Source organism: Chrysemys picta, chromosome 19, assembly GCF_011386835.1.
Source record: "Chrysemys picta bellii isolate R12L10 chromosome 19, ASM1138683v2, whole genome shotgun sequence".
NCBI classification, from domain to species: Eukaryota; Metazoa; Chordata; order Testudines; family Emydidae; genus Chrysemys; species Chrysemys picta.
The window spans coordinates 1,634,685-1,657,662 of record NC_088809.1 but is presented as its reverse complement, the minus strand read 5'-3'; the positions used below and the strand labels follow the sequence as shown (position 1 = coordinate 1,657,662).

The 22,978-nt window shown below is 40.8% G+C and overlaps 1 protein-coding gene across 5 annotated transcripts in view; it reads left to right on the top strand.

Annotated features, from left to right (window-relative positions):
• The window catches only part of FAM222B (family with sequence similarity 222 member B), a 46,518-nt gene extending 27,651 nt beyond the window's left edge, over positions 1-18,867 (top strand). For 2 of the 5 annotated variants that reach the window (XM_065573129.1, XM_005298250.4), the window contains exons 2-3: positions 6,380-6,507; positions 14,613-18,867. In XM_065573129.1, coding sequence (XP_065429201.1) covers positions 6,426-6,507; positions 14,613-16,198 — 1,668 coding nt within the window. In that variant the 5' untranslated portion in view covers positions 6,380-6,425 and the 3' untranslated portion in view covers positions 16,199-18,867. Of the gene's footprint in view, positions 1-6,379; positions 6,508-12,448; positions 13,458-14,612 lie in introns of those variants that run through there. The other 3 variants (XM_065573130.1, XM_042858029.2, XM_042858028.2) reach the window with 2 other exon arrangements.
• Positions 18,868-22,978: the final 4,111 nt, after the last annotated feature.

The window sequence follows — 22,978 nt, the reverse complement described above, 5'->3', positions numbered from 1 at the left end:
AAGTCTCTTGCTAAAACTGATGGAGCCCTTCCATAGATACCTCGGTTTAGGATGAAGTTAAGTGTAGGTCTCCTTGCCCTGTGACAGCTGAAATAGTTGACAGGTTTCAGAGTGGTAGCCATGTTAGTCTGTATCAGCAAAAACAGCGAGGTCCTTGTGGCACCTTAGAGACTAACAAATTTATTTGGGCGTAAGCTTTTGAGGGCTAGAACTGGTTCTAGCCCACGAAAGCTTATGCCCAATTAAATTTGAGTCCCTAAGGTGCCACAAGGACTCCTCATTGAAATAGTTGAGTCCATTCTGGGAATGAGATACAGAGTGCTTTCTACTACCCAGACAAAACCATACATACTCTCAGCCTTCTTCATCTCAATATATTGGCAACTTAATGGTAAAAAAACATACTAGGGGTGTTCATGATTAGTCCAAAACAAAGCATTATAAATCCAGAAAATTCAGAATTAAGCTGAAAAAAAAAATTCAGTTAAGGCATCCAAACAGCCCTAACTCAGCCCTGTAGTGATGTCCTATAATAACTACACTTTTACGATGATGACAGTCTAGTGTTGTGGTCCCAGATTAGATGTGATTGATTTTTAGAGAGTCAGTGTTTTTATCTTCTGACTTCAAAAAAATCACTAATGGAGTTTTTTGTCTGGGAATTTTCGTTTAAAAAAATATTTTTAAATTTCGGGAACAAGAAGCCCAAAGAGACTGCTAGTGATTTGATGATATGTAGTGTCAGCTTTAAATCTATTTTTATATTTAACTTTTAAGAGCAGATTTAGTGATCCATCAAGCAGCCAGAGCACCTAATTAATCTGGGTTTACAGCTGCTTTGCATTGCTCTAGCAGTGTAAAGCAACCAGAATATACTGGTGAATCTAGTCTTTCAGTCAATTGCAAATTAGCGGGCTGTGTTAGCGAGTGAAGAGCATTGGGAGGGAGCAAAGAAAGCTCAGACTGTGTCCTCTGTCGCTGCCTCAGTTCCCCCAACAATGCTGCCTCAAAGGAAGCCCTGATGCCCAAGCTAGTATGTAGTCTTGGAGTCTTCATAGACCGTGACATTTGGGCCTGGTTCAGTCTCTCCTACCACTGAGTCATTCCAACCAATAGAATTGATGCTTTTATTTCAGCTGGTGAGGAAGGGTTGAGTTGCTTCTGTCCCAATGGTCCACTTAAGAGTTAGCTGACCCTGCCTCTAGCCTATATAACAGATAAAGTGTTTGCATTAATCCATTATGGAGATCATTAAGGACAAAAAAAAACCCTGACATACTAAATTTATTAGAAGACAAGTTCATTTTTAACTGATCAGCTAATGAATTTACTTGTAAAATCTTAGAATATTCATTGTGTTCTCAGAGTATGTTCGGGAGGCGGGAATACTGTATTTTTCATTTTAAAAAAAGAAAGAAATTGAAGCATGTCTTAAGCTCCATTTTGTACTTTAACTATGTAGTCATAACCAGCTCCTCCATAATATGTTTTCTTAGTAGCCTCTAGTTCCCTGGCCATTATGAATTAAATTATTGGCGGTTGGCCTACAGTGGAGACCAAGAAAAGGTGGTAATTCTTTTAAATCGCTTCCATTTTTTAAAATATCATATGAATAAAACTCTTCCTTTAAGATATGTTTTGCCTTTGTCATCACAAATGTCCTATGTACAGATCTCCTATATTTAAAATGGGTAACTTAGCTTGTGGGCTCCTACATAGAATGAACTAGGCAAAGCTCAGTTTTGCAGCCTTTTAGCAAACATAAGCTCTGTGTAAGTTGTAGATGAAATGGAATTCTTAACTATGTAAATTGGTATGCTTTGGACACCAAGGAAATGCTGCTTTCTTATGATAGGAGTCTGACTACTCTCAACTTAATGCTGTCTTGGGCTGCTCTTAGCCACTTGTTCACATTTTTAATGTGTCATTATCCTGTTCATAGCTGTGGGTATGTGTAAGGCATTGATGCACTCAGTGGCATTTTAGCAAGAGGTTTGCTCTTAAGAGTCACAGTACTTTAAGACTCTAATGCTATTTAAAGACTGAACAGTTAAATAAATCCTCTGCATATCTCACTCTCGGAAGTGTTACTTGTTCAGTCATAAAGTATTGTTAGTGCAGTTTGTACTTTATATGGTGGTGCTTTTTTTTTTTTTTTTTTTTTTTTTTTTTTTAAGGGGGAGTACGTACAAAAATTGTTACATAAAACATTAGAGGCTAAGAGCTGTTTTAACCATGAAATAAGAGAGAGCACCAGATCCTGGATTAGCCGCTATTTTTAACAGAGTACAAATGAGGTGCTTACAGGACCTGATGATGATTGATTAAAATCTTCTGCATTGCTGAAGTTTGCATTGGAACTCAGTCATCTTTGTTCATTGTCTACTCTTCACTGAGAAACAGGCCTCAGTTATGCCAGACTTGTGAAACTAATAGAGGAGTGAGGAAAGAGAGTGTAGATACTTTCTGCTGAATCTGAGCTTTTGCTTACTCAGGTGAAGCAGCAAAAGTATATAAAGGAAGAATGCCAAAGTCTGTGGCAATTTACAATGGTTTTGTCATTTTTGGATTAAAAGGCATCTGAATGCTTGTTTTGTCTTTCATTCTTGTTGGGCATAATTTGGAGGAGGGAACTGTCCACAGGATGCCAGGAAAGTTCTCATGGAATTCTGCAGCTTTGTTTATATTCGTGAATAAGTTTCTTAAATGTAGAGGCCAAGCAACGTCTCTCTTCCTAAAATAATTAATTTAAGCTCTGGATGTGCCAGCACTGAAGGTTTTTTTTAATCCCATTGAGAACTCAGTTTGTTACAGGCTGAGACAAATTACAGGTGCAGGTTTAGAGGTCTTAAAGAAAATGCAAGATTTATGAGTTTAATGCAGTTATTACCATCTACTAATGATTAAATATAGAGCCAAAATGAAGTTGTTCTTTTGGTGTTTTGCATAATTATCTGAATTCTGCACTGCCTGGAGAGTTCTGTGTATTTATATTTCTCACAGGATTGCCCGTGAATTCCTTAGGCTTTCAAAGGGCTGTCTGTTTTGGGCTTGTCTGCCTTAATCAGTAGCATAGAATTGTCATGCTGGCTTTCAGTGCCCAAAATTATGGTGAGCTCCACTTCTACACTACTCACAACTGGCTCTTGTTTGCACATGTAACTTAGTTGACAATATACCTGGGAGACTTGCTGATAATATTTGGAAAGTATTCATGCTATGAAGATACAGCTTTTTCATAAATATTTGCAGAGAAAAACCTATAGGATTTCTGGTGCTTGGTTTTGATCAACCTTTGACCAATCAGTTGGCTCAATAAACAAGTTAATGTATTGTACAAATTGACCAACTGTTATGACGTGGATAACTTTGGTTATGTCTACACTGCAATTAACCTGCAACTGGCCTGTGACAGCTGACTTAGGCTCGGGCACAGGGGCTGTTTAATTGTGGTGTAGATGTTCAGGCTTGGGCTGAAGCCCAAGTTCTGGGACCCTTCCACCCCACAGAAAGTTCTCTGTTTTAACAAAATTTAGTGTGAAGATCCATGCTTCTGGGTTACACCACATGGCCTTTAATGCATGGTAGTGGTGAAATGATAATTCAGTTTCATGTATTAAAACTGTCACTTCAACACACAGCTGTTTGGGCATGTGTGCTTTACGATGGGTATGTCATGGAGTGTGTGCACAACTTGTGTAACATTGATGTCAGTCCCATTGTTCTAATGGGAACTGGTCTAGTCAAATCCAGAAATTTGTAGTACTCTCCAAAAAGGCATCCACATGGAGCTCTGATACCCCTGGAGCTCCAAAGAACCTCTACCTTCTTGTTGATAGCCCAAGGTTCTTGAAGATGAAAACAACATAGAATGCTACAAATGTTCTTCATTGCCCACTACTGTTAGGCTATGTCTACTCTACAGCTACAGTGTGAATAAACCACCCCCCGAGCAACGTAAATTACACTGACATAAGTGCTGGTGTGGACAGTGCTATGTCGGTGGAAGAGCTTCTCCTGCTGACATAGCTTCTGCTGCTCGCAGGGGCTAGAGTAGTTAAGCCACAGGGGGAGCTCCCGTCGGCTTAGAGCAGCTGATTTAGAGAGCTTAGAGTGGCACAGCTGTAAACTCTTTAGTGTAGCCATGCCCTTAAGTTTCTTCTAACTGCCATGGCCATAGCTGATCCCATTAGACCACAGAAGTTGCTAAACTTCCTTGCTCGGATACAGGATGTTGGTTCTCAATTGTTTCCTTGTAGGGGTAGAGGTTTGTTTCAAGTGCTCCCAACTGCTTGAAAAGAATTTTGTTAGAAAACTTAGTTTCACTTGTGAAGTCCATCACTTTTTCTTCTACAAAATCTATCTTGAACAGTCTGAGCTTTAGATATTAGCACTAAGATCTTGTTAACATGAGAATATAGCATCAATTTAACTAAAGGTGCGATTTCAAACCAGTATAGTTAGGGATTTGCAGCGGTTTGCACGGACACTCATATTTTGGTTTAGTTTGACATTAACTGGGAATAAATGTAAGCAGAACTGACACAAGGCACTCTAAAATTTAACTGTACAACTTTAACGTATAGACGAGGCCTAAAAGTCCTACCCGCCTATATTTTTCACCCATACACATTCCTATGGAGACCCAGATTTTGGCCTACCTTCTGTTAGCAGGTTTCAAGTTCATCATTCCCTTAAATAATTTACCTGTGCAGTGCTGAAATTCCAGTGAAATATCTGCTCTTTGAGAGAACAGCACCTGGAGCAAAAGGGATTAACCTGTTAGTGTGGTGGCTAGTAAGTGCATGCATTCCACTGCCTTTATTTCCCCAAAGGCATCTTGTTGGAGTGGCAAGCACCTTGCATAGAAGGCTGCTTTTTCTGAAGGTGCTTGTTTTTGTTTAAGGAGGGTTCATGGCTTTTTGTGCTTCTCTAAATGGTGCAAGAATATCAGTTTAACTTTTTTTTCCCCAGTATTTATTTTAACATTATTTACCTGGAGCAAACAAAACCCCATCATCACTTATCTTCTGACCTGCCATGCTGATAAATGGGCTGCTGCATTCCATTAAAGTCAGGATATACAGGATATGGTCTGGCTTCTTGGTGATAGTTGATCATTTTTCATTTGTTGACCTCTCTCTGTGTTACCTTCACAGTACGGTTTAAAACACAGGTTAGTCTTAGCCACCCTGACATGGTGCAGGACAATCAGCTTTCTTCACTGGATGAAACCTAAGCAGATATGTCTGCAGGGTCAGTCCCACTAGCTAGTCTTGTTAGTGTTATGAAGGGATTTAAAGACTGAGTTATCTGTGCTGAAAAAGCCATTTCTTAACTCTGTGCCTAGGTATAAATGCTTATAAAAGAATTATCCTCTTTAGGTAGATAGCTGATGTGCACCTACAGTTTCTATCTTCCTTCATTTTAGAAGTAGGTTTGATCTGTTTAGATCCAAGGCTGAAAAGGCAGTATAGGTTCCCTGTTAGGGGAGTTTTGTAACCCTGAAAGGGAACATAGTGTATGTCAGTTTTGCTCCTCTGTGCAATGTGCTACATGCCACATAACTCTGGATATGGGTTATTCATCCGTCTTGTAACCTTCAGGGAAGCTGTTTTGCTTATAGATAAAATAACTTTATTGCCTGGGTTTATTAGGTTGCAGTTGTGCAGCTTTCTCCATTACCCAAGGACTATAGCTGTTTTATGTCTTATCTTTGAACAGCAGTGTGGTAACTTTTTTTTTTTTTAATGCAATTCATTAGAACCACAGTAGGAGGGCCTGTCATAGGAAATCCAGAACTTTTTTTCCCCTTCAGAATAATCCTGCAAATACTAGTGCCAAAATTTGTAGTTTGTAGGTTAAATGGTAGAAACCTTCCAATACAGGTGAACACTGAGTATCAGCGTTTTTCATTTCCCAATTGATGTACAGATGTGCAATTATAAATTAAATTAAATTAATGGAGCTATCCCATCTCCTAGAACTGGAAGGGATCTTGAAAGGTCATTGAGTCCAGCCCCCTGCCTTCACTAGCAGGACCAAGTACTGATTTTTTTGCCCCAGATCCCCAAGTGGCCCCCTCAAGGATTGAACTCTCAACCTTGGGTTTAGCAGGCCAATGCTCAAACCACTGAGCTATCCCCCCCCCCATCCCCCTGCCATTTTAAAATGTCAGTTTAACCATCACAACCGTTGGAAAGCACATTGTTTCTATAGATAAGTATAAGATGTACTTTATCAACAATACTGCTAATTAAATTGCATTGGTGAACCATGGGTCCGGTCCCTCTTTCACATAGGGATGGCTGTTTGCTTCTATTTCATCACAGTACTCATCCGGGTATTAGAACCTTGAATTGTCTCTCTTTTGTTGCAGTGTGCGGAGGAGTGAATGCCCCATGTTGTGTTAGTGCCTGTCTGCCATGCTGGCCTGTCTGCCAGGACCAGGTGACCTCTCCTTTCAGCTTCTCTCTTACCCGCAGATGAACACTGGACTTCAGAAATGTGAGTGAGGCTTTGCCTTCAGGGTGTGGTTAATTGTTAAATCTGGCACTGGGATAGCTATGAAACAAACATTTAGGTACAGTGGAAAATCTATTGAATATTTGTCTTTTATGTTTTGTCGTGCCTTCAAGGCATCCATCAATAATGGTTATGAGAAACAGCTATCAAAGTTCAAGCATTAGCAGCTAGCCCTCCCAGTACAACACACTTAAATTCTTGCCTCTTTACTAAAAGCATTAGGCAGTGAAACTGTGCCTATTTGTTTGACTCTTAATATAATATTTTTTCTGGTGCCTTTTCACCAAATTGAATTGAAAAGCAGGCACCAATAGAAGTTAAATCATTCTTAATGCAGAGTTGTTGAAGTTTGTTTTGTTTATATAGGGTTGTATCGCATTCTGATAAAACACAAATAGTTGTAATCTGGCCAGTATTTCCAGTATTCAGAGTGCTCTCTCTCTCCATCCTGCTGTCTTTCCTGTGGCTCTGAAAATTCTTGCATAGAGTACAGCGGTAACAAAACAAATTCACTTTCACTAACCTCTTTCGTTCCTGTGACATTTGCACTAATATTTCAGGTGAACCTTCTATTCAGATGCCAGTGTTAGTTTAAGGGAATGGTTTAAATCATCCTCTCTTTGTTCCCCGCACTTCCCCTCATCCTTCTGAGATCACTTGAGTCACAAATTGATTCCACAGTTGGGGTGGCAAATAAGAAACTATTCCAAGAGTGTTTTTTAAAGAACTGGGTATAAAGATCTCCTTACAGAAATGTACTTTAGCCTGTCCCTAGTGTGTGCAACTTGTACACGGGGGAAATTCATGTCTCTTCGTTTAGCTTTTGATTTTGGACTTGCTATCACCTTTTCAAATCAAATAATTTACACTCCAATTATAGTCAAACTAAACAACATGTTATGGTCCATGACTTGCTAATTCAATTTGGCACGGGAATGTTGAGGAATAAAGGTAATCGTCTGCTAGTTATGTAAGTGGGGCCTCCCAGGAGAGAACAAATTCTTGAGACACGTGTGTCTCTTACATCACAGTATTTATAATTTCCCCAAATGTGCTTTGTAATTGCAGTAACAGTTGTGGCGTTAACACAGTTAATATTAACAAGCAGTGGGAAGGACTGCAAGCCAGCCTAGGGAAAGAACAAGTTAAAGAATATTTAGATGTATTCAAGTCATCAGGGCCTGATGAAATTTAGGGTGCTTCAGCTAGTTCCTTTAGTAATCTTGGAACCATTAGCAATTATTTCTGATAACTCATGGCGAATGGATTAGGTCCCAGAGGACTGGAGAAGGGCATACATAACACCTATCTTTCAAAAGGGGAACAAAGAGGGCCTGTGAAACTATAGACCAGTCAGCCTAACATTGGTACCTGGAAAAATACTGGAACAAATTATCAAACAATCAATTTTTAAGCATCTAGAGGATAATAGGGTTATAAGTATAGTCAGTGCGGATTTGTCAAGAACAAATCATGCCAAATCAATCTAATTTCCTCTCTTGACAGGGTTGCTGTCTTAGTGGATAGGGAAGTTGTAGATGTGATATATCTTGATTTAAGAGTAATGGTTTTGACAGTCCCACGTGACATTCTCATAAGCAAACTAGGGAAATGTGATCTAATTTAAATTACTATAAAGTGGGTGCAAAACTAAAAGATAGTGTCAATGATTTGCTGTCAAGCTGGGGGGGGTTTTCTAGTGAGATCCCATGGGGTCAGTTCTGGGTCTGGTCTATTCAATATTTTCACTAATACTCTCCACTCCATTGTGCAAGTATCTTTTTATAAATTTTGCAGATGACACCAATCTGGCACTTTTTGAAGACAGGATTCGAATTCAAAACAACCTTGAAAGTTGGAGAATTGGTTTGAAATCAGCAAGATGAAAGTCAGTATAGACAAATGCAAAGTACTACACTTAGGAAGGAAAAAAATCTAATGCACAACTACAAAATCTAGAATAACTGGTTAGGTGGTAATACTGTTGGAAAAGATGTGGGGGTCTAGTGAATCACAAGTTGACTCTGGCTATGACTATGCTATGGCTTATGTTGCTCAGGAGGTGAATAAACCACCCCCTGAGCGACATAAGTTACACAGACATAAGTGCCTGTGTGGACAGGTCTATGTCAGCGGGAGAGCTTCTCCTGCCAACCTAGCTTCTGCCACTTGTGGAGGTGGTTTTATTATGCTGACAGGAGAGCTCTGAATGTGCAGACTAGCCCTGTGAGTCAACACTGTGGTTCAGTTGCAAAAAAGGCTAATAGGACACTTCTGTTAATACACCCCAGAATACTATGTCAGACACGGGAGGAGATTGTCCTGCTCTATTCAACGCTGGTGAGTCCTCGGATAGAATACTATGTCCAGTTCTGGACCCCACGCTTCAGGAAGGATATGTACAAACTGGAGAGAGTCCAGAGGAGAGCAACAAAAATAATAAAAGGTTTAGAAAAGCTGACCTATATGGGGGGGCTAAAAAAAAACCTGGGCATGTTTAATCTTGTGAAAAGAAGACTGAGGGGGCCCTAATAACGGTCCTCAAATATGTTAAGGGCTGTTCTAAAGAGTCTGATCAGTTTTCCATGTCCACTGAAGGTAGGACAAGAAGTAAAGTACTTAATCTGCAGCAAGGGAAATTTAGGTTAATATTAGAAAAAACATTTTTGGATAGTTAAGCACTGGGATAGGCTCCCAGGGGAGTTTGTGGCATCCCCATCATTGTCGGTTTTAAGAACTGCTAGATAAACTCCTGTGAGAGAGGGTCTAGGTATAATTTGTCCTGTCTCAGTGGAAGGGGCTGGGCAACTTCTCAAAGCCCCTTCTAGCAGTGGTTTCTGTCGTTGCAGCAAGACAATGTGCCCAGAAAGGGGCTTTCACAATGTGATATGCAAGTAGACTGCCAGCTCATGGCATTCTCCCCCCCCCCCTTTTTTTTCCACTTTCCATCTTAATAATATATGTTGAATTTTGTCTTTTCAATTGAAGTATTGCTGACTAAAACTGTGTGGGAGGGGACAGAACTTTCTCACAAAGAAAACCTACAATTCGTTAAAAGGCTTCCTTGGTTGGAGATCACTTCAGAGTATTGGAAAACTTCATACTGAAAGGGCAAATTAGTGAAATCTTTTAATATATTTGTTTGGTGAGATGAGGGTCTGAATTGTGGGCCAATTTCATACTGCATTAGTTCTATATTTTCTAAAGATAACAGGCTAGCATCTCTTAACTTGATATTGCCAGCTCTTTCCAGGCACTGCTTAACATTGGACTGAAAGCACTACTATAACCTCATTTAGGCCTTGTCTACACAGGGAAAAAGCCTGCAGTAGCTACTCCCACATTTACTCTCGCTGTTCTCTGCATGTCTTGGTGCACAATAATTTACTGCACTTTGGAAGCGCATTAAGCTAAGCTGTCCAAGAAGTGCTCAATGAGTGTGTCCACACGGAGTTAGTGCTGAGTAGCTAGTGCTCTATCCATTTGCACCCTAGCTTGCTGCTCACTAATTTTCCTAGTGTAGACAAGCCTTTAGTGAAGAGTTTAGGTACTGTGTTTAAAAGAATGTAGCACATAAAGTAGCTGGCAGACGTTTAAACAGCACTAATGCTTAGCAGTTCCAGTTAGCTCTGATTTATATTGAAAATCAAGATGCCCCCTCTGCGGCAGATGTGTATAAGATTATTTGGTGCATTTCTCCAAATCCAGTATATGCATAAATAGTCTTGCTCCTGGCCAAAGGAAAGCTGAGTTAATAAGCATTTTTAATGAACAATGCGTGGCTTTTGTTGTTGTTTGGGGATGGCTGGGGAAGAGGATTTGAAATAGTCCCATGCTTTTTATAGAAGCCTTAAGAAACTGTATAACTGTACCAGATAACCTTTAGTAATAGCCGTTCAGAAAGCCTGAGGAATTTTTTCTAGATATAGCTCTCTGGATCACAGTGATCTTGCATTCTATTTAAAGCTCTACATAGTTCCTTCTTTTCTGTCCACCTCCAAATTAAGGGCTTTTTTCCTAAGGATACTGTATGAAGGAGGAGCTATTAGATGACATGTGAATATTGTGTCTTTTTTGAAACTGATAACAGTGTATATATATTTTAAAGACTTTGCAAAAAAAAAAAAAAAAACAAAACTCAATTTTGTAAGATTTCAAGGGAAACAGAGTAACCCTGAAATTTGTCCTTCACCCATGTGTGGGATTTCTCATTGGTCTCTTATCTGCATTCTGTCTTTACTTCTGCTTCTTAAGTATAATACCGAAGACAATATCAAAATACTTGAGGCAAAGAATGCATTGTCAAAAAAGCAAAATGCCTTTTTATTGGGCAGTGATCATAGTTTCCGATGCTGTAAAGACAGGTGCCTCAGGCCCTTAAAAGAAAAAGATTGATTGAGATGATGGTGGAGTAGCCACAGTTGAGACTAAGTGTGGGTTTTATATTCCTGGACTAAAAGACAAATCCACAGGCTAAAATTAACTCCTGCCCAAAGACTGAGGAGACTCATTAAACCTACAGAAAAATTGCAGCGGTTGAGAGCTTTACCCAGGAATTGGGTATAGCTCTTCTTTTTTTGTTTTGAATTTGATTATTGTAAGGATCCTTAAGGCTTGTTATACTTTAATGAATTTTAATGAAAACATAACCATAAGTAGGTTAGAAAGCTGTGGTTTAAAGCCCTAATGTGAAATGCACATAAAGAAAAATGTTAATTTCGTACTGAAATTAAGCAGAGACACATGCCATTGCTAACAAGAAAATATTTCTGATATTGAGAGGTGCACATCTAATTGTTGTATGGACTGGCACAGAAATCTGAACTGATCACAAGTGATGGGGATGTTGGACAGCAAAGACACATATTTTGTTTAAATTATGCTTGATATTTTCCCATTCATTTAGTCAACTGAGCTAATCTGTTGTTTTTTCTATCCTACCTAATCCCCATGACTGCTTCACTGTAGTCTTGGAATCCCTGTACTGGTTCTTCAGTCCCCCGAGTACACCTTAATTCCTGTTTCTGACTTATTCGGTTTTCTCTGTTTTGTTGCCCAAATTGATCCAACAAAGATTAGAGTCTACTGTGAAGAAAAACTACTGGTGTAACATAATTACATTTTATGTCATGTATGGGAGCCTCAGGAATACGTTCTCTTGATCAGTCCTAAGTAAATTATGGATGTTTTAGCTAGTTCTGGGCAAGAGAGGCATTGACTTTGTAAACTAGAATTACATAGGAGAGAAGGGGGAAAGTGAGGGAATCGATTGTTCACTTCAGAGAGGCCTGTTCAAAGGGGATATGAAAAATGGTTTGTCAGTTACTTAAGATGGGACATCCGGTTTCATCTTGGCACATGTTTAACTTGAACTGAGGCTTGTTTTCACTCTTAAAGTAAAACTATTTAAGGAACTCTGGGATTCAGAGCTATAGATGATAGACGCAAACTGTTCAGTTTTGCATATTAAAATGTGATCAATATTTTATCTGCTTCCCTTGTAATGCATTGTCAAAGTACACCCAAGACTGGAAAGGTGGCAAACTATCCAATATACTATATCACTAATAACATTTGTTACCCAGTTTGATATTCGACTTCTGAAATTCTTGTCTAGTTTTTCCATAGAATGTAAAAGAAAGATGTCTTGAAGCGTTAAGTAGAAACTATCTGAAATTGGCCAAGTTCACATAACCCCTGGTGCAGAAAGGCATGGATTCCCTTCAACCTGATCAGTTACTCTTTCATCAGAATTACCTAGGCCTTGGCTACACTTGCCATGGCAGCGCTGTGAAGCACAAGTGTAGTCGTGCGGCCAGCGCTGCAAGTACTCCACCTCTCCGAGGGGAATAGCTTGCAGCACTGTGATAGAGCGTGCAGCGCTGCAGGCGCTGATTACACTGGCGCTTTACAGCGCTGCACTCGCTGCGCTCGGGGTGTGTGTGTGTTTTTTCACACCTCTGAGCGCAGCAGGTGCAGCGCTGTGAATTGCCAGTGTAGCCAAGGCCCTAGCATGTTTCCAGGGTAGGCATCTCTGGAAAAGGCAGAGAAGATCAGAAGGAATAGAAGAACCTGCCAAAAATAAAGCCAACAAAGTTTTGAGAGCTGCTGACAGAAACCTGGCAACAGAGGAGTAGCATTGCTAAGCCTAACTTGGAGACATTCCTGACTTCATTAGAAATGCAAGAGCTCAGTCAAAAGAAGTTAGAACCTGCATAACAGGGTGAGGTGAGACATGAGAACAAAGAGGATGTTTAGGTGAATGAAATACTCATTTGATATTTCTCTTATTAGTAGGGAGGGTGGTAGATGCCAGTGCTTAAACACCATGGTGAGAGACATCTCAGAACCAATGAAGATGGATAGGTAAACTGCCAGCTGGCATAGCTGAGTGCATGCTGTGCTTATAAATATTTCCATTTTACAAAGGATCTGTTTAATTTCGTTATAACTGCTTCTCCTTTTGGTATCCATCCCATCATCTCCTGCATTGCCCTTGGTTTCTAAGGACCACTTTTCTTATAGAAGCAGTTCCCTGCCTTCAGTTTTAGAGACTAAAATTATATGCTCTGTAGACAGTGATTGAAAGGGAGCTAGTAATGCTGCTTAGACCTTAACCGTACTTGGTAGATAACTTCTTGTTGTTTGTTTTCCCAACGGCTGTAATCAAGTGCATATGTTCAAGCAGAGATTTGCCTCCCTGGTAGCAGCCTGATCTCTGTAGTTCCTAGGTCTCTTCTGCTTGGGACAGTGAGGTACCAAGCGCACTGGTAATGGCCCTGCTGAGCTCTGGAGAAGTCAGCTGCAGAACCCCCTACCAGCAAAGCACCGCAGTAGCATGTGGAGGATCTGTGGAGGAGGAGCATGCGTAGGAGCTGAACGTCTTGTTCTATTAGAGGGGAGCTGCTTTTTTGGTGGACAAAATCTGCAAGGTGAAAAATCAAGCAAAAAGGGAATGGGATTGAGGAAGACACAAGCCTATATTGGAAGATTTATAAAATTGCTTTTAAAACAGTAGCTTATGAGAGGCAGTCAGTATAGCTGTGAAGGGAAGTGTGCTGTCTGCGTGGAATGAGACTACAGCAATCTACAAGTGCATTCCACTCTCCTAGATTTTCAGACGGCCTTTGCTGAAATGAACAAATGACAGCCTGGTGCTCAACCTTCAGCCAGGTGGATATCTGCTAAGTGAGAATAAATGGAACAGGATGACTGTCTGGAATAATTTTGTCCACATGTGGTAGATAGTTGTGCCTTTAGGATCTGTTGTGGTACCCTGATTTTAACTGTTTGTTGTTAGGCTACTCTCCCAAACTGACCGTCATAGTGAATATGGAGATTAGTTGGGTAGGGATGGATAGAGTTGAAAGGCACAAAATAATGCATCTTTGCCAGAATGGGAATTATACAATATAACCTGGCGAAACTAGAATTGCTAAAGACTTCTCAAAGAACCTTTGCATATTTGCCAAAGACGACAGTTTAAAAAAATTTTAATGCCTCAATTTCAGAATAATGCTGAAATTGAAATTCAAGAAGTTTTTAGTTGAAGTGACTTTATATGGGGCTCACACCAACATTCTGTGCATTTTTCCATTCTGTTCGCTAACTGCTTTCTCTGTTTCCTAAACTAGAAGCTCAGGATTCCAAGAACGGATTAAGAATGGGGGATAGGGAGATTTAAATTCAGAGAATATTCATTAGGCTGTGGCATTTCCCCCACCTTATCCTGAGTAGAAAATACTCCGAGGTGCAGGCCATCTGATATGTTTGTAATGGCACATCTGTTTTGTCCATTACTCTTCGAGGATTAATGTAATTACAAGCATTTTCTGAATAAACTTACTTTAAGAAATGGTTTGGTTCAATTTTTACTCCCTTCAGGCTGATCTTGCCTGAATTTGAGTTGTGCGTCATGTTGGTTTCCACTGATGAAGAGAATCAGATAACTGGTGCTTGCCCACTGGTTTTGGGAAGATACAGCTCTTTTTTATCTTTTGAATGCTTTTTTACCATAACTTGCTTGTTCTGAGAGAAAGCAGTTTCTTACCAGGGTCAGTACTGACGGATTCCCTCTTTCTCCACAGGGGACACTACACAGAAGATGAGATCTGCACAGTATCCTACCCCAGCAGAATTGGATGCTTATGCTAAGAAGGTTGCCAACAATCCACTGACTATAAAAATTTTTCCAAACAGCGTCAAAGTTCCCCAGAGGAAACACATACGCCGTACTGTGAATGGACTTGATACTTCAGGCCAGAGGTATAGTCCTTACCCGTCTCAGCCCACCACAAAAACAGGCCTGCTCGCGATAGTCAAATCTCCAGCTAAAGGAATGATCAAAGACTTTGACGGAACACGCACACGTCTGCTGCCGGAAGCAATGATGAATCCCCCTTCCACACCATACGTTGCACCTAGCACTTTAAACCACCCCCAGGCGCTTGCTCGCCAGCAGGCCCTTCAGCATGCACAGACTCTGCCACACCCCCAGAGTATACCGCAGCCACAGACTTTGCAGCACCCTCAGGGTATGCTGCAGCCACAAAGCTTAACACACCCTCAGGGTATACCGCAGCCGCAGACTTTGCAGCACCCTCAGAATATGCAGCAGCCACAGAGCCTGCAGCATCCTCAGACCATGGCACATCAGACTCTGCAGCACCCTGCAAACACTTTGCTGCAGCCAGGTTTACATGGAAGCAGAAAGATGCCGGATGCAGATGCGCCGCCGAATGTGACCGTGTCTACCTCAACCATTCCCCTCTCTATGGCTGCCACTCTTCAGCAGAACCAGCCACCAGACCTGAGCAGCATCGTGCACCAGATTAACCAGTTCTGCCAGGCCAGAGCTGGCATTAGCACTACCTCAGTATGTGAGGGACAGATTGCAAACCCTAGCCCCATAAGTCGCAACCTGCTTATCAATGCAAGTACCAGGGTATCTACTCACAATGTTCCTACTCCCATGCCTTCCTGTGTAGTAAACCCTGTAGATCATGCTGCTGCTATTCCTTCTTCTGCCTCTGTTAATGTACCCATGGTAAACATCAACAGGGTGCCAGCTGCATACCAGAATGAAATGAAATCGGTTGCATGGAACCAGCATCAGCTTGCACATCTCCAGCAAATGTGTGGCGATGCTGCTGGACCTACTGGACTTGCGGGGAAGCACCTTCAGAGAGAGATTGCAGGGCAAGGTTTTCCTGGTAAAACTTCAAACTACCCTCAAGAACTGTGCATGGGCCAGTCTTTCAACTTAAAGCCTCCTATTGAGAAGCCTACACCTTCCCCACCTGTGAATGGATTGCAGGGACCCTTGCCATATACTAATGGGCACTATTTCCAGCCCATATGGAATAACATTCTGCCCACACCGAATAGTGACAGCTCTGGCTCACAGGACCTTGCCATGCCTTTTCATGGAGGACAGCCAGCAGGGGCACCACTAGATTGTGCAGCGGGAGCTCATTATAGAGCCGGAGCTGGTTCATCCAGCCAGAATAGTGTGATGCAGACCATGGATTACCTAAATGGGGACTTCCAGCAGGCTTGCTTCAGAGATCAGAGTATGGCTGTGCTGGGAAAAGTCCATCGCCCTCCCATGAACCGAGCGCCTGAACCAACTGATAGTCGAAATCTTCATATTCAGCACCCGGGGTATAGATAGGCTGCAGTCACTTTCACAGACAAAATTAGAGGTTTAGTCTTAATTTTAATTAATAAGCAAAGTATTTTTAATTTGCAAACTTGTGTGATCATTATAATCATTGAAACAAGACTTAATGTGTATTTAAAAGCTTTACATCCACATTTTCTCCTGTTGGCATCAAATATATAACATGTCTTTTGTTTCAAATAACTTGATTACACTACTGCACCCCACAGCTGTTTCTTCACCACAGAATCCTCTTTGCTCAGCTTTTGCCTTCTGCTTGGTGACTACTTGCTGGACTATTAAGTTGCTGCAGGGTTCACAGTTGCATCTGATAGCCAGCTCTTTAAAGAGCTAGTTAGCATAGAGGCTTACATTTCCATCTAAATGTCCTCTGCAGATTAAGAGCAACCGAATTTGTCAGGAAGTAGGGCTTAGTTTCAACTCTAAAGCCGGTTTCATTAAATGCATTAAACATTGACCATTTGCACTGTCTAGAGGCTTATTTAATTGAAAAGGAAGCCTACCTTTGAAAGGATTTAGCTAGGGTTATATATTTAGGCATTAACATAGGAAGAAGCTTTTTGCTAGCTCTTGCAGAGAGTTCTGTGTTTATCATTTTGACTTTGGTCTATCTCCAGAGTCAAAAGTCCCTCAGATCGTCCGGACGTATTGCTGAGGACAGGGTATGGGAGTGGCAGTTTTAGGATGTAGAGTACATAGCTGCAGTAGTAGCTGCCTCCTTCCCTCTTTGCTTCCACTTCACCATTTTAAAGCTAACTATGTCTGAACCCCTCGCTGCTAGGAGTCTGGATTTCCTGATACAAAGTGCTGTACTGAGGTTTTATTCCAGGAATCTAGACCCATTGACGACCCCACAAAGGGTTCAGTTGCTCCTCCGGTAGGTAGAATTAATTTCAGGGTAGATCAGCATATTTAGAAGTCCGTCTCCACTGTAAAGGTAAGGGCACATAGTGACTGGCATGGCGTTCTCACATTCCGACAGCATCAATGAAATGAAAGGTATTTGCTATGAAATGAAGCTCTAGCCATGAGACGTGGTGGAACTTACAACTCGATATTCTTGTATGTTAAAGCACCACCATAGACATGATAGAACAGTTCTCATATCTGGGAATTACCATTTAAGCTATTTTTAAAGTACTCTTTTCCCAGATTCTTTGTGCCTAACTACTTCTCTTCCCTCCCCACGTCACCTAAAGCAGCTAAATGAGTTGGTGACCAATAGAACACTAACTATTGGATAACCTCAGTGTCTCATTCTCTTCAGTCTATTGAAACATCCCTTCTTTTGACGCTAAATTTATTGTAAGTAGGAAGTTTCTCATCTCTGTAAGTGAGACTAATACTTGAACATAATGATCACAGTTGAGTTTGGAATTTAAAAAAAAGTAAATGCATTGATTCTTTATATGTACACTGGCTAAAAATATTGCTCTACACTGTAACTTTTAAGTGTAATATTTCTGTATGAATGTCGCCTGGTAGCGTGGGTTTGAGTAGCATTGTGTATGAGTGAACCCACTGGCCTCTGCCATTCACTGGCCTCCCTCACAGCCCTTTGAAAAACAAAGCCTTAAGTATTTGCTCCTTGAACTTTCCTTAATGAGCATGATTTAAAATCTTAAGACATCATACAAAATTAAAAAAAAAAAAAAAAAAACTCACAACAAACTTACAAGTTTTGAAGTGATGTCATAGTTGGCTAGAGATTCTTAAAGATTTTCGTAAATGGAAAAAATTAGAAAACATTTATTTGTATCTTTTAATTTAGACGTGTAGTTCTGGGCTGTAACAAATATTTAGGTTTCAAAGCTTAGCAGAGTACGTTTTCTGATTCCTTGCGTAAGATAGTACACTTACACCATGACATTATTTAAATTCTTTTAAGTGTACTATAAACCGTTCTTTAGTGATTACTCTTTAGCAAAGTTAAGCAGTCTGACTAAAGACGGATTAAATTATGTGTTGGCTTGTGTTGCCTTATATTTAAAAGGAAAAATTGCCTGATTGTGTTATGCCAAATGATAGCAACATGAAGTCCTAATTTATTGTTTATAATCGTATTCCTGCAGTCTTTGTGAAAACTGGTAAATATACATCTATGAAAGAACTAAAACCTAAGGCTTTTCATGCAATATTTTTCTGAATACATTATCTTGGAAGCCAAGGATTGAGTCTGAAGCTGCTTCCCTTCCATTTTCCCGGTCGCCTTTTCCCCTCCTCCAAATTGATCTAGGGCTGTGCTATGACTTTAACATTTCCCACTACGTTAGTTATCATAAGGTGTTCTGCTACTGAAATACCTACTTTTTATTCAGTTCATTAGCCTGCTGCAAATACAACCCCCAGACTGTGATTCTCCTTCTGCCCTCCCCCAAAACAGAGAGCTAGTGAAATCCCATGTTTTGGCTCTTGAAAAAAAGTGGTTTAAATGTCTGAAGATTTGCTAATGTTACAGTAAGCCATGGAAGATAGTCTGAGAGTCTTGTCATGAGTTGTTCTGCACTAATAACTGCAAATAGAATCATCTCCTCTGAGACTTTGGCCTGGTGCAGCAGGACTGTGAAGCAAAAATATTCAAGACACATCCAGGTAGGACATTCCATTAGCCTGTTCAAAAAATAAGAACAATTTTGCTATTAAAACCTACTCAGATATTTCGCCTTGTTCGGAGTCCAATTTTTATTGAAAATAACTACATTTCTGCGTCAGTGTATGACTAACAGCTTTTTCTTATACTTAAGAGATTTTTACCCTTTTTTTAATCAATGTTTTTGTTCACTTACATGCTTAGTTTATAGACACAACCTGTAAAAGAAACCTTTACTCCAACATGAACCCAGCAATAAGGGTCCAATAAAGGGCCCCACTGGATATGCGCGATTGCTCAAATGATGACAAAGGATAGAGTGGTACTTAGTATCATTTGGTAGAATCTTTTTATTTTGGGACTGTCTTGTGCAGAGTGATGCTCTGGTGTGGTTAGTAGGAGCCATGCTTTGGACTTCTAGAAACACTTCGCAGTATTCATTCAGTTTGATATTTTTCCTTCTTCCAGTTCCTGCTATAATTTTACTAATACAAAGATGAGTAACTGGTTCTAAGGAAAATAGAGCATTCTGGTCCTGTTCCATGCAATATTGAATGCTGTGAAAGTCTCCCTAGCTAGTGGAACACGGTTGTGCATGTGTTTAATTTGTACAGCACTTTTGTAAACTCTAGGCTTTCACTTGAGTCTTTGACATAGATGGGTGTCTTCCATTGGAATTTACACCACTGTTCCGATTAGAGCACTTCCAGCTTTCCACTCCTTCTCCACTGAAAGGTCAAGCACTTATGACCTCTGATGCAAATCTCTTGCTTCCCCATTTCCATGACTGTATATTGGTGAAATCAGTCTTGGACATTTATGGAAGAATTCTTTCCTTTGGGGGGGAAAAGTAAGGAGCTAAATATTTCATGTGTTTTTCTCAGTGAGCTCTGGACTACTTTATGCTGTGCTGTCAGCACCATAATCTATCCCCTCCTCATGCACTACACTGGTTCAGCACTATATTGCTATGCGGACACTTCTGCTGGTTTCTAATGACTTACTTCTGCCCAATGGAGGTTGTTACTAAACAGAGCAGAGAGGGGATAAGTGTGAAAGTGGTGTAAAGGCTTCCAATGGGAAACTTCCATCTCTGCTGTATCTTTTCTATTGAGCAGAGGCTTTGAAGCTGTTAAATCATCAGCCCAATTTGTTACAGCCCAAAGTTAACATTTTATAATGACACTTGTGAATTTTCTTTCTTAGAGAACCTTTTCTGAAGCTTATGATGTGAAAGATGTCTCCACAGAACTCGGCCATTCCCGTAAAAACCAAACAGAAATGTTTGCTGTGGAGAGAATCGGGAATTGCTGCTGTATTTCATTAAAACACATACTGATTATATACGCTGCTTCTCATGTGCTACCGGTATAACGAGAACCTTTTCTTTTCAATTTTTTTCTTTCTTTTGGTCTTCAGGAAAAATAAAAAGTAAAGCCAAAAAGTCCTGTTCCCTCTGCCCCTTCTGCTGTTTTTATGCAGTGCGAATGAATGAGGCTTGCTTGGCCTATGGTATTCAACTGATGTAACCAATGGCTTCAGGATGGACGTTTGCTGTAATAGTCTAACTTCTGGCCAAAGATGTTCCCAGAAAAATTTGGGAAGGGCTGCATCTGGGAGTTCAAATACTTTAGGAGCATCCTAGATATCCTTTTGCAGTAAAAGCACTAAGAAATTCTGAGAGACTATTATGTCGTGTGGAAAACTGCAGGCCAAAAAATGGTGAAATTCCTGAAGAAGTCTGGTTTTGGGCTGGGTTTTCTCCATTCTGGTCTTTCTGTCTCGAGAGCTGTGGGGATGTTATTTCTCTTTTAGTTTGATGTCATGAAAAATTGTTCTTACCTTGAAAACTCGAAAGTTACTGTCACTGTCCTCCTGTCTCCTCTCCACTGCATTTTTCAGGTAGAGTGGAGATGAACTCTCCCCAGATGCCAGTATGAGTGCTTTGCCAACTGGAAGGCTTAGAATGAAGCAGAAACAAGGTGCTGCATAGGCAAGTTGAGCACCTCTTCAAAGTAACCATCTTTTGTGAGCGTTCAGTGAGAAACTTCCCGTTAACCCATTGGTTTGTGGTGCGCTCCAGTTCTTGGGAGCAGCTCCAGTTTTCCCAAGCACACCTTGCTCTGGCTGTTCTTAGAAGCTGAATCCCCTTATGAATCCAGCATAAAAGAAACCACCTTACCCCATTGGAGACGCCCACAGGGGTTGGGTAGGTCAGGTCTCAGCAAACCCCAAAGTAAACAGATTGTTTGTTCTACAACACTCCAGTTGGAAAATGGGCAAAGTGGCTATGGCAAGGCAGACTAATCTACCACCTCCTCCGTCTCAAATAAACTGTGACTTGCCAGTTAGTAAAATGTACTGGCGTTTTCTCCTCCTGAGAAGTAAGAGGTATAGGAGGAAGATTCAGGGTGAGATTTTTAAAGGATTCTAAAAGGGTACTTTACCACACCTTATTTTAACAAGGCAGAGAGAATAAAAATCTTTGAGGAGAGGGACAAAGCTTGTGCTAGTTGGAAGGTCTGCTCCATTGCTCACCTGCTGTGTGACTTTCAGAAGTTATTAGATTGTATGCCCTTTCCATGTAAGGGCAAACTAAATCCAAGGTGGCATGTGTCTGTTTGGAAAGGTGAAACTGTGGAGACTCCCTTTATTCCTGTTAAGGATGTGCAGCAAGTAACTTGGGTGTGTCATAGCCACACAAGGTTCTTCATTTACTAGTATAATTTTTAAACCTGGATTTTTAAAGGGAGTTGATCAAGTTTGCAGGATTCTCTCCTATAACTGAAGGTTATAGCCAGGGACACTTTTTCCAGTCTATAATGAATATACATCTAATTTACATGATGTAACTAGAGCATAGGCAAAGTCCATCTTTCCCTGAGCAGAGAAAGGGACTGTATTGGCTTCAAATCATCCCTCCTGGACTTGCTGGAAATGCACTCAATGAACGTTTAAATCCCACTGATACTAACTTGTATCTTCCAGGCTGTGTATCATCATTCCCCTGATCTCAGAACTCTGGGTATTTTGGGCTGGTGTGGATGTCTGGTTCCGCTACTGGAAAAAATATTCCATTTATACCACGGGTCTCATCTTCTCCACAAACACAGGAACATTACTTGTAAACTGTTATCTACTGGGGGAGGATAGGCCTTGAAATACTTATCTCCTGGACATTAGGAGATCTGAACTGCTTATGCAGATGGTTCTTCATAGGTCACTAAAAAAGAACTCTGTTGGAATTTATTTGACCTGTTCCAAGTGTTGCTGTATCTTTGAAGGGCACAGGATAGGAGTAGGAAGTCAAGGAAGGGTTAAAATGTACCTGCTTGTACATAAATCCCTTTCTACTTCACTGAAGTCTTGTATAGCTGTAGTAATGAGAGACTGTGTGCAAATATTAAGAGGTTGTATGAACATCCCCACAGTGAGAGGAGTTAAAACACCCCAGAACTAAGTTGCCAACCAGTTGGGGAATGTAGTAAACGCAAATGATTAACAAGCTAAACCAAAGGCACCGAGCATCGTGCCCAAACAGCTGCAGACTACAAGGAGTTCCAAAGTCTCTAGGGCCTTCTCTGAAGCTCTCCCTTGGTTCAATTGGGATTAAGCTGAAATGCTGCTTCTCCGCTGGGTGCTTGCTTTCATCAGCAAGGGTGGGTGTGTGGGGGGGGGGGGGGTTTGTGTTTGTGTTGTAACCTCTTCTTCACTCTAAATTCCCCTGGTGCTGTTGTATTTGGGAAAGTGTTTGAGTTCTTGATGCAAGGCAGCGCTTGTGTCAGCTTAGCTCATGTCCTGAACTGAAAAGCATTGGCATATTTTCTGCCTCTTGATCTGGGGGGGGTTAAAAGTGAGTGAGTGCTGGTGAAGCAGCCCTGCCAAGTCCTTCCGGGTTACAGACCCCAGCAGTGGTTTAAGTTGTGCAGTCTAATACACATAACACTAGACTTCGCTACGGATGAGCTGTGAATGTCCCACTCTCTAAAGATGATCTATTGCTGCAGGATTTCCATAGCTGGGTTTTAGCTCCTTGGCATGAGACTGCTGAAATCCCTTCACTTTTAGTGGTTCTTTTGAGTCGCGAGAGCAACAGTAGCAAGGTAGACTGTGAGTCATGTCACCTATTGGCTGATGCAAGCTGTGTGTTACTTAATATAAATACTCTTCCTTTCAGTGAT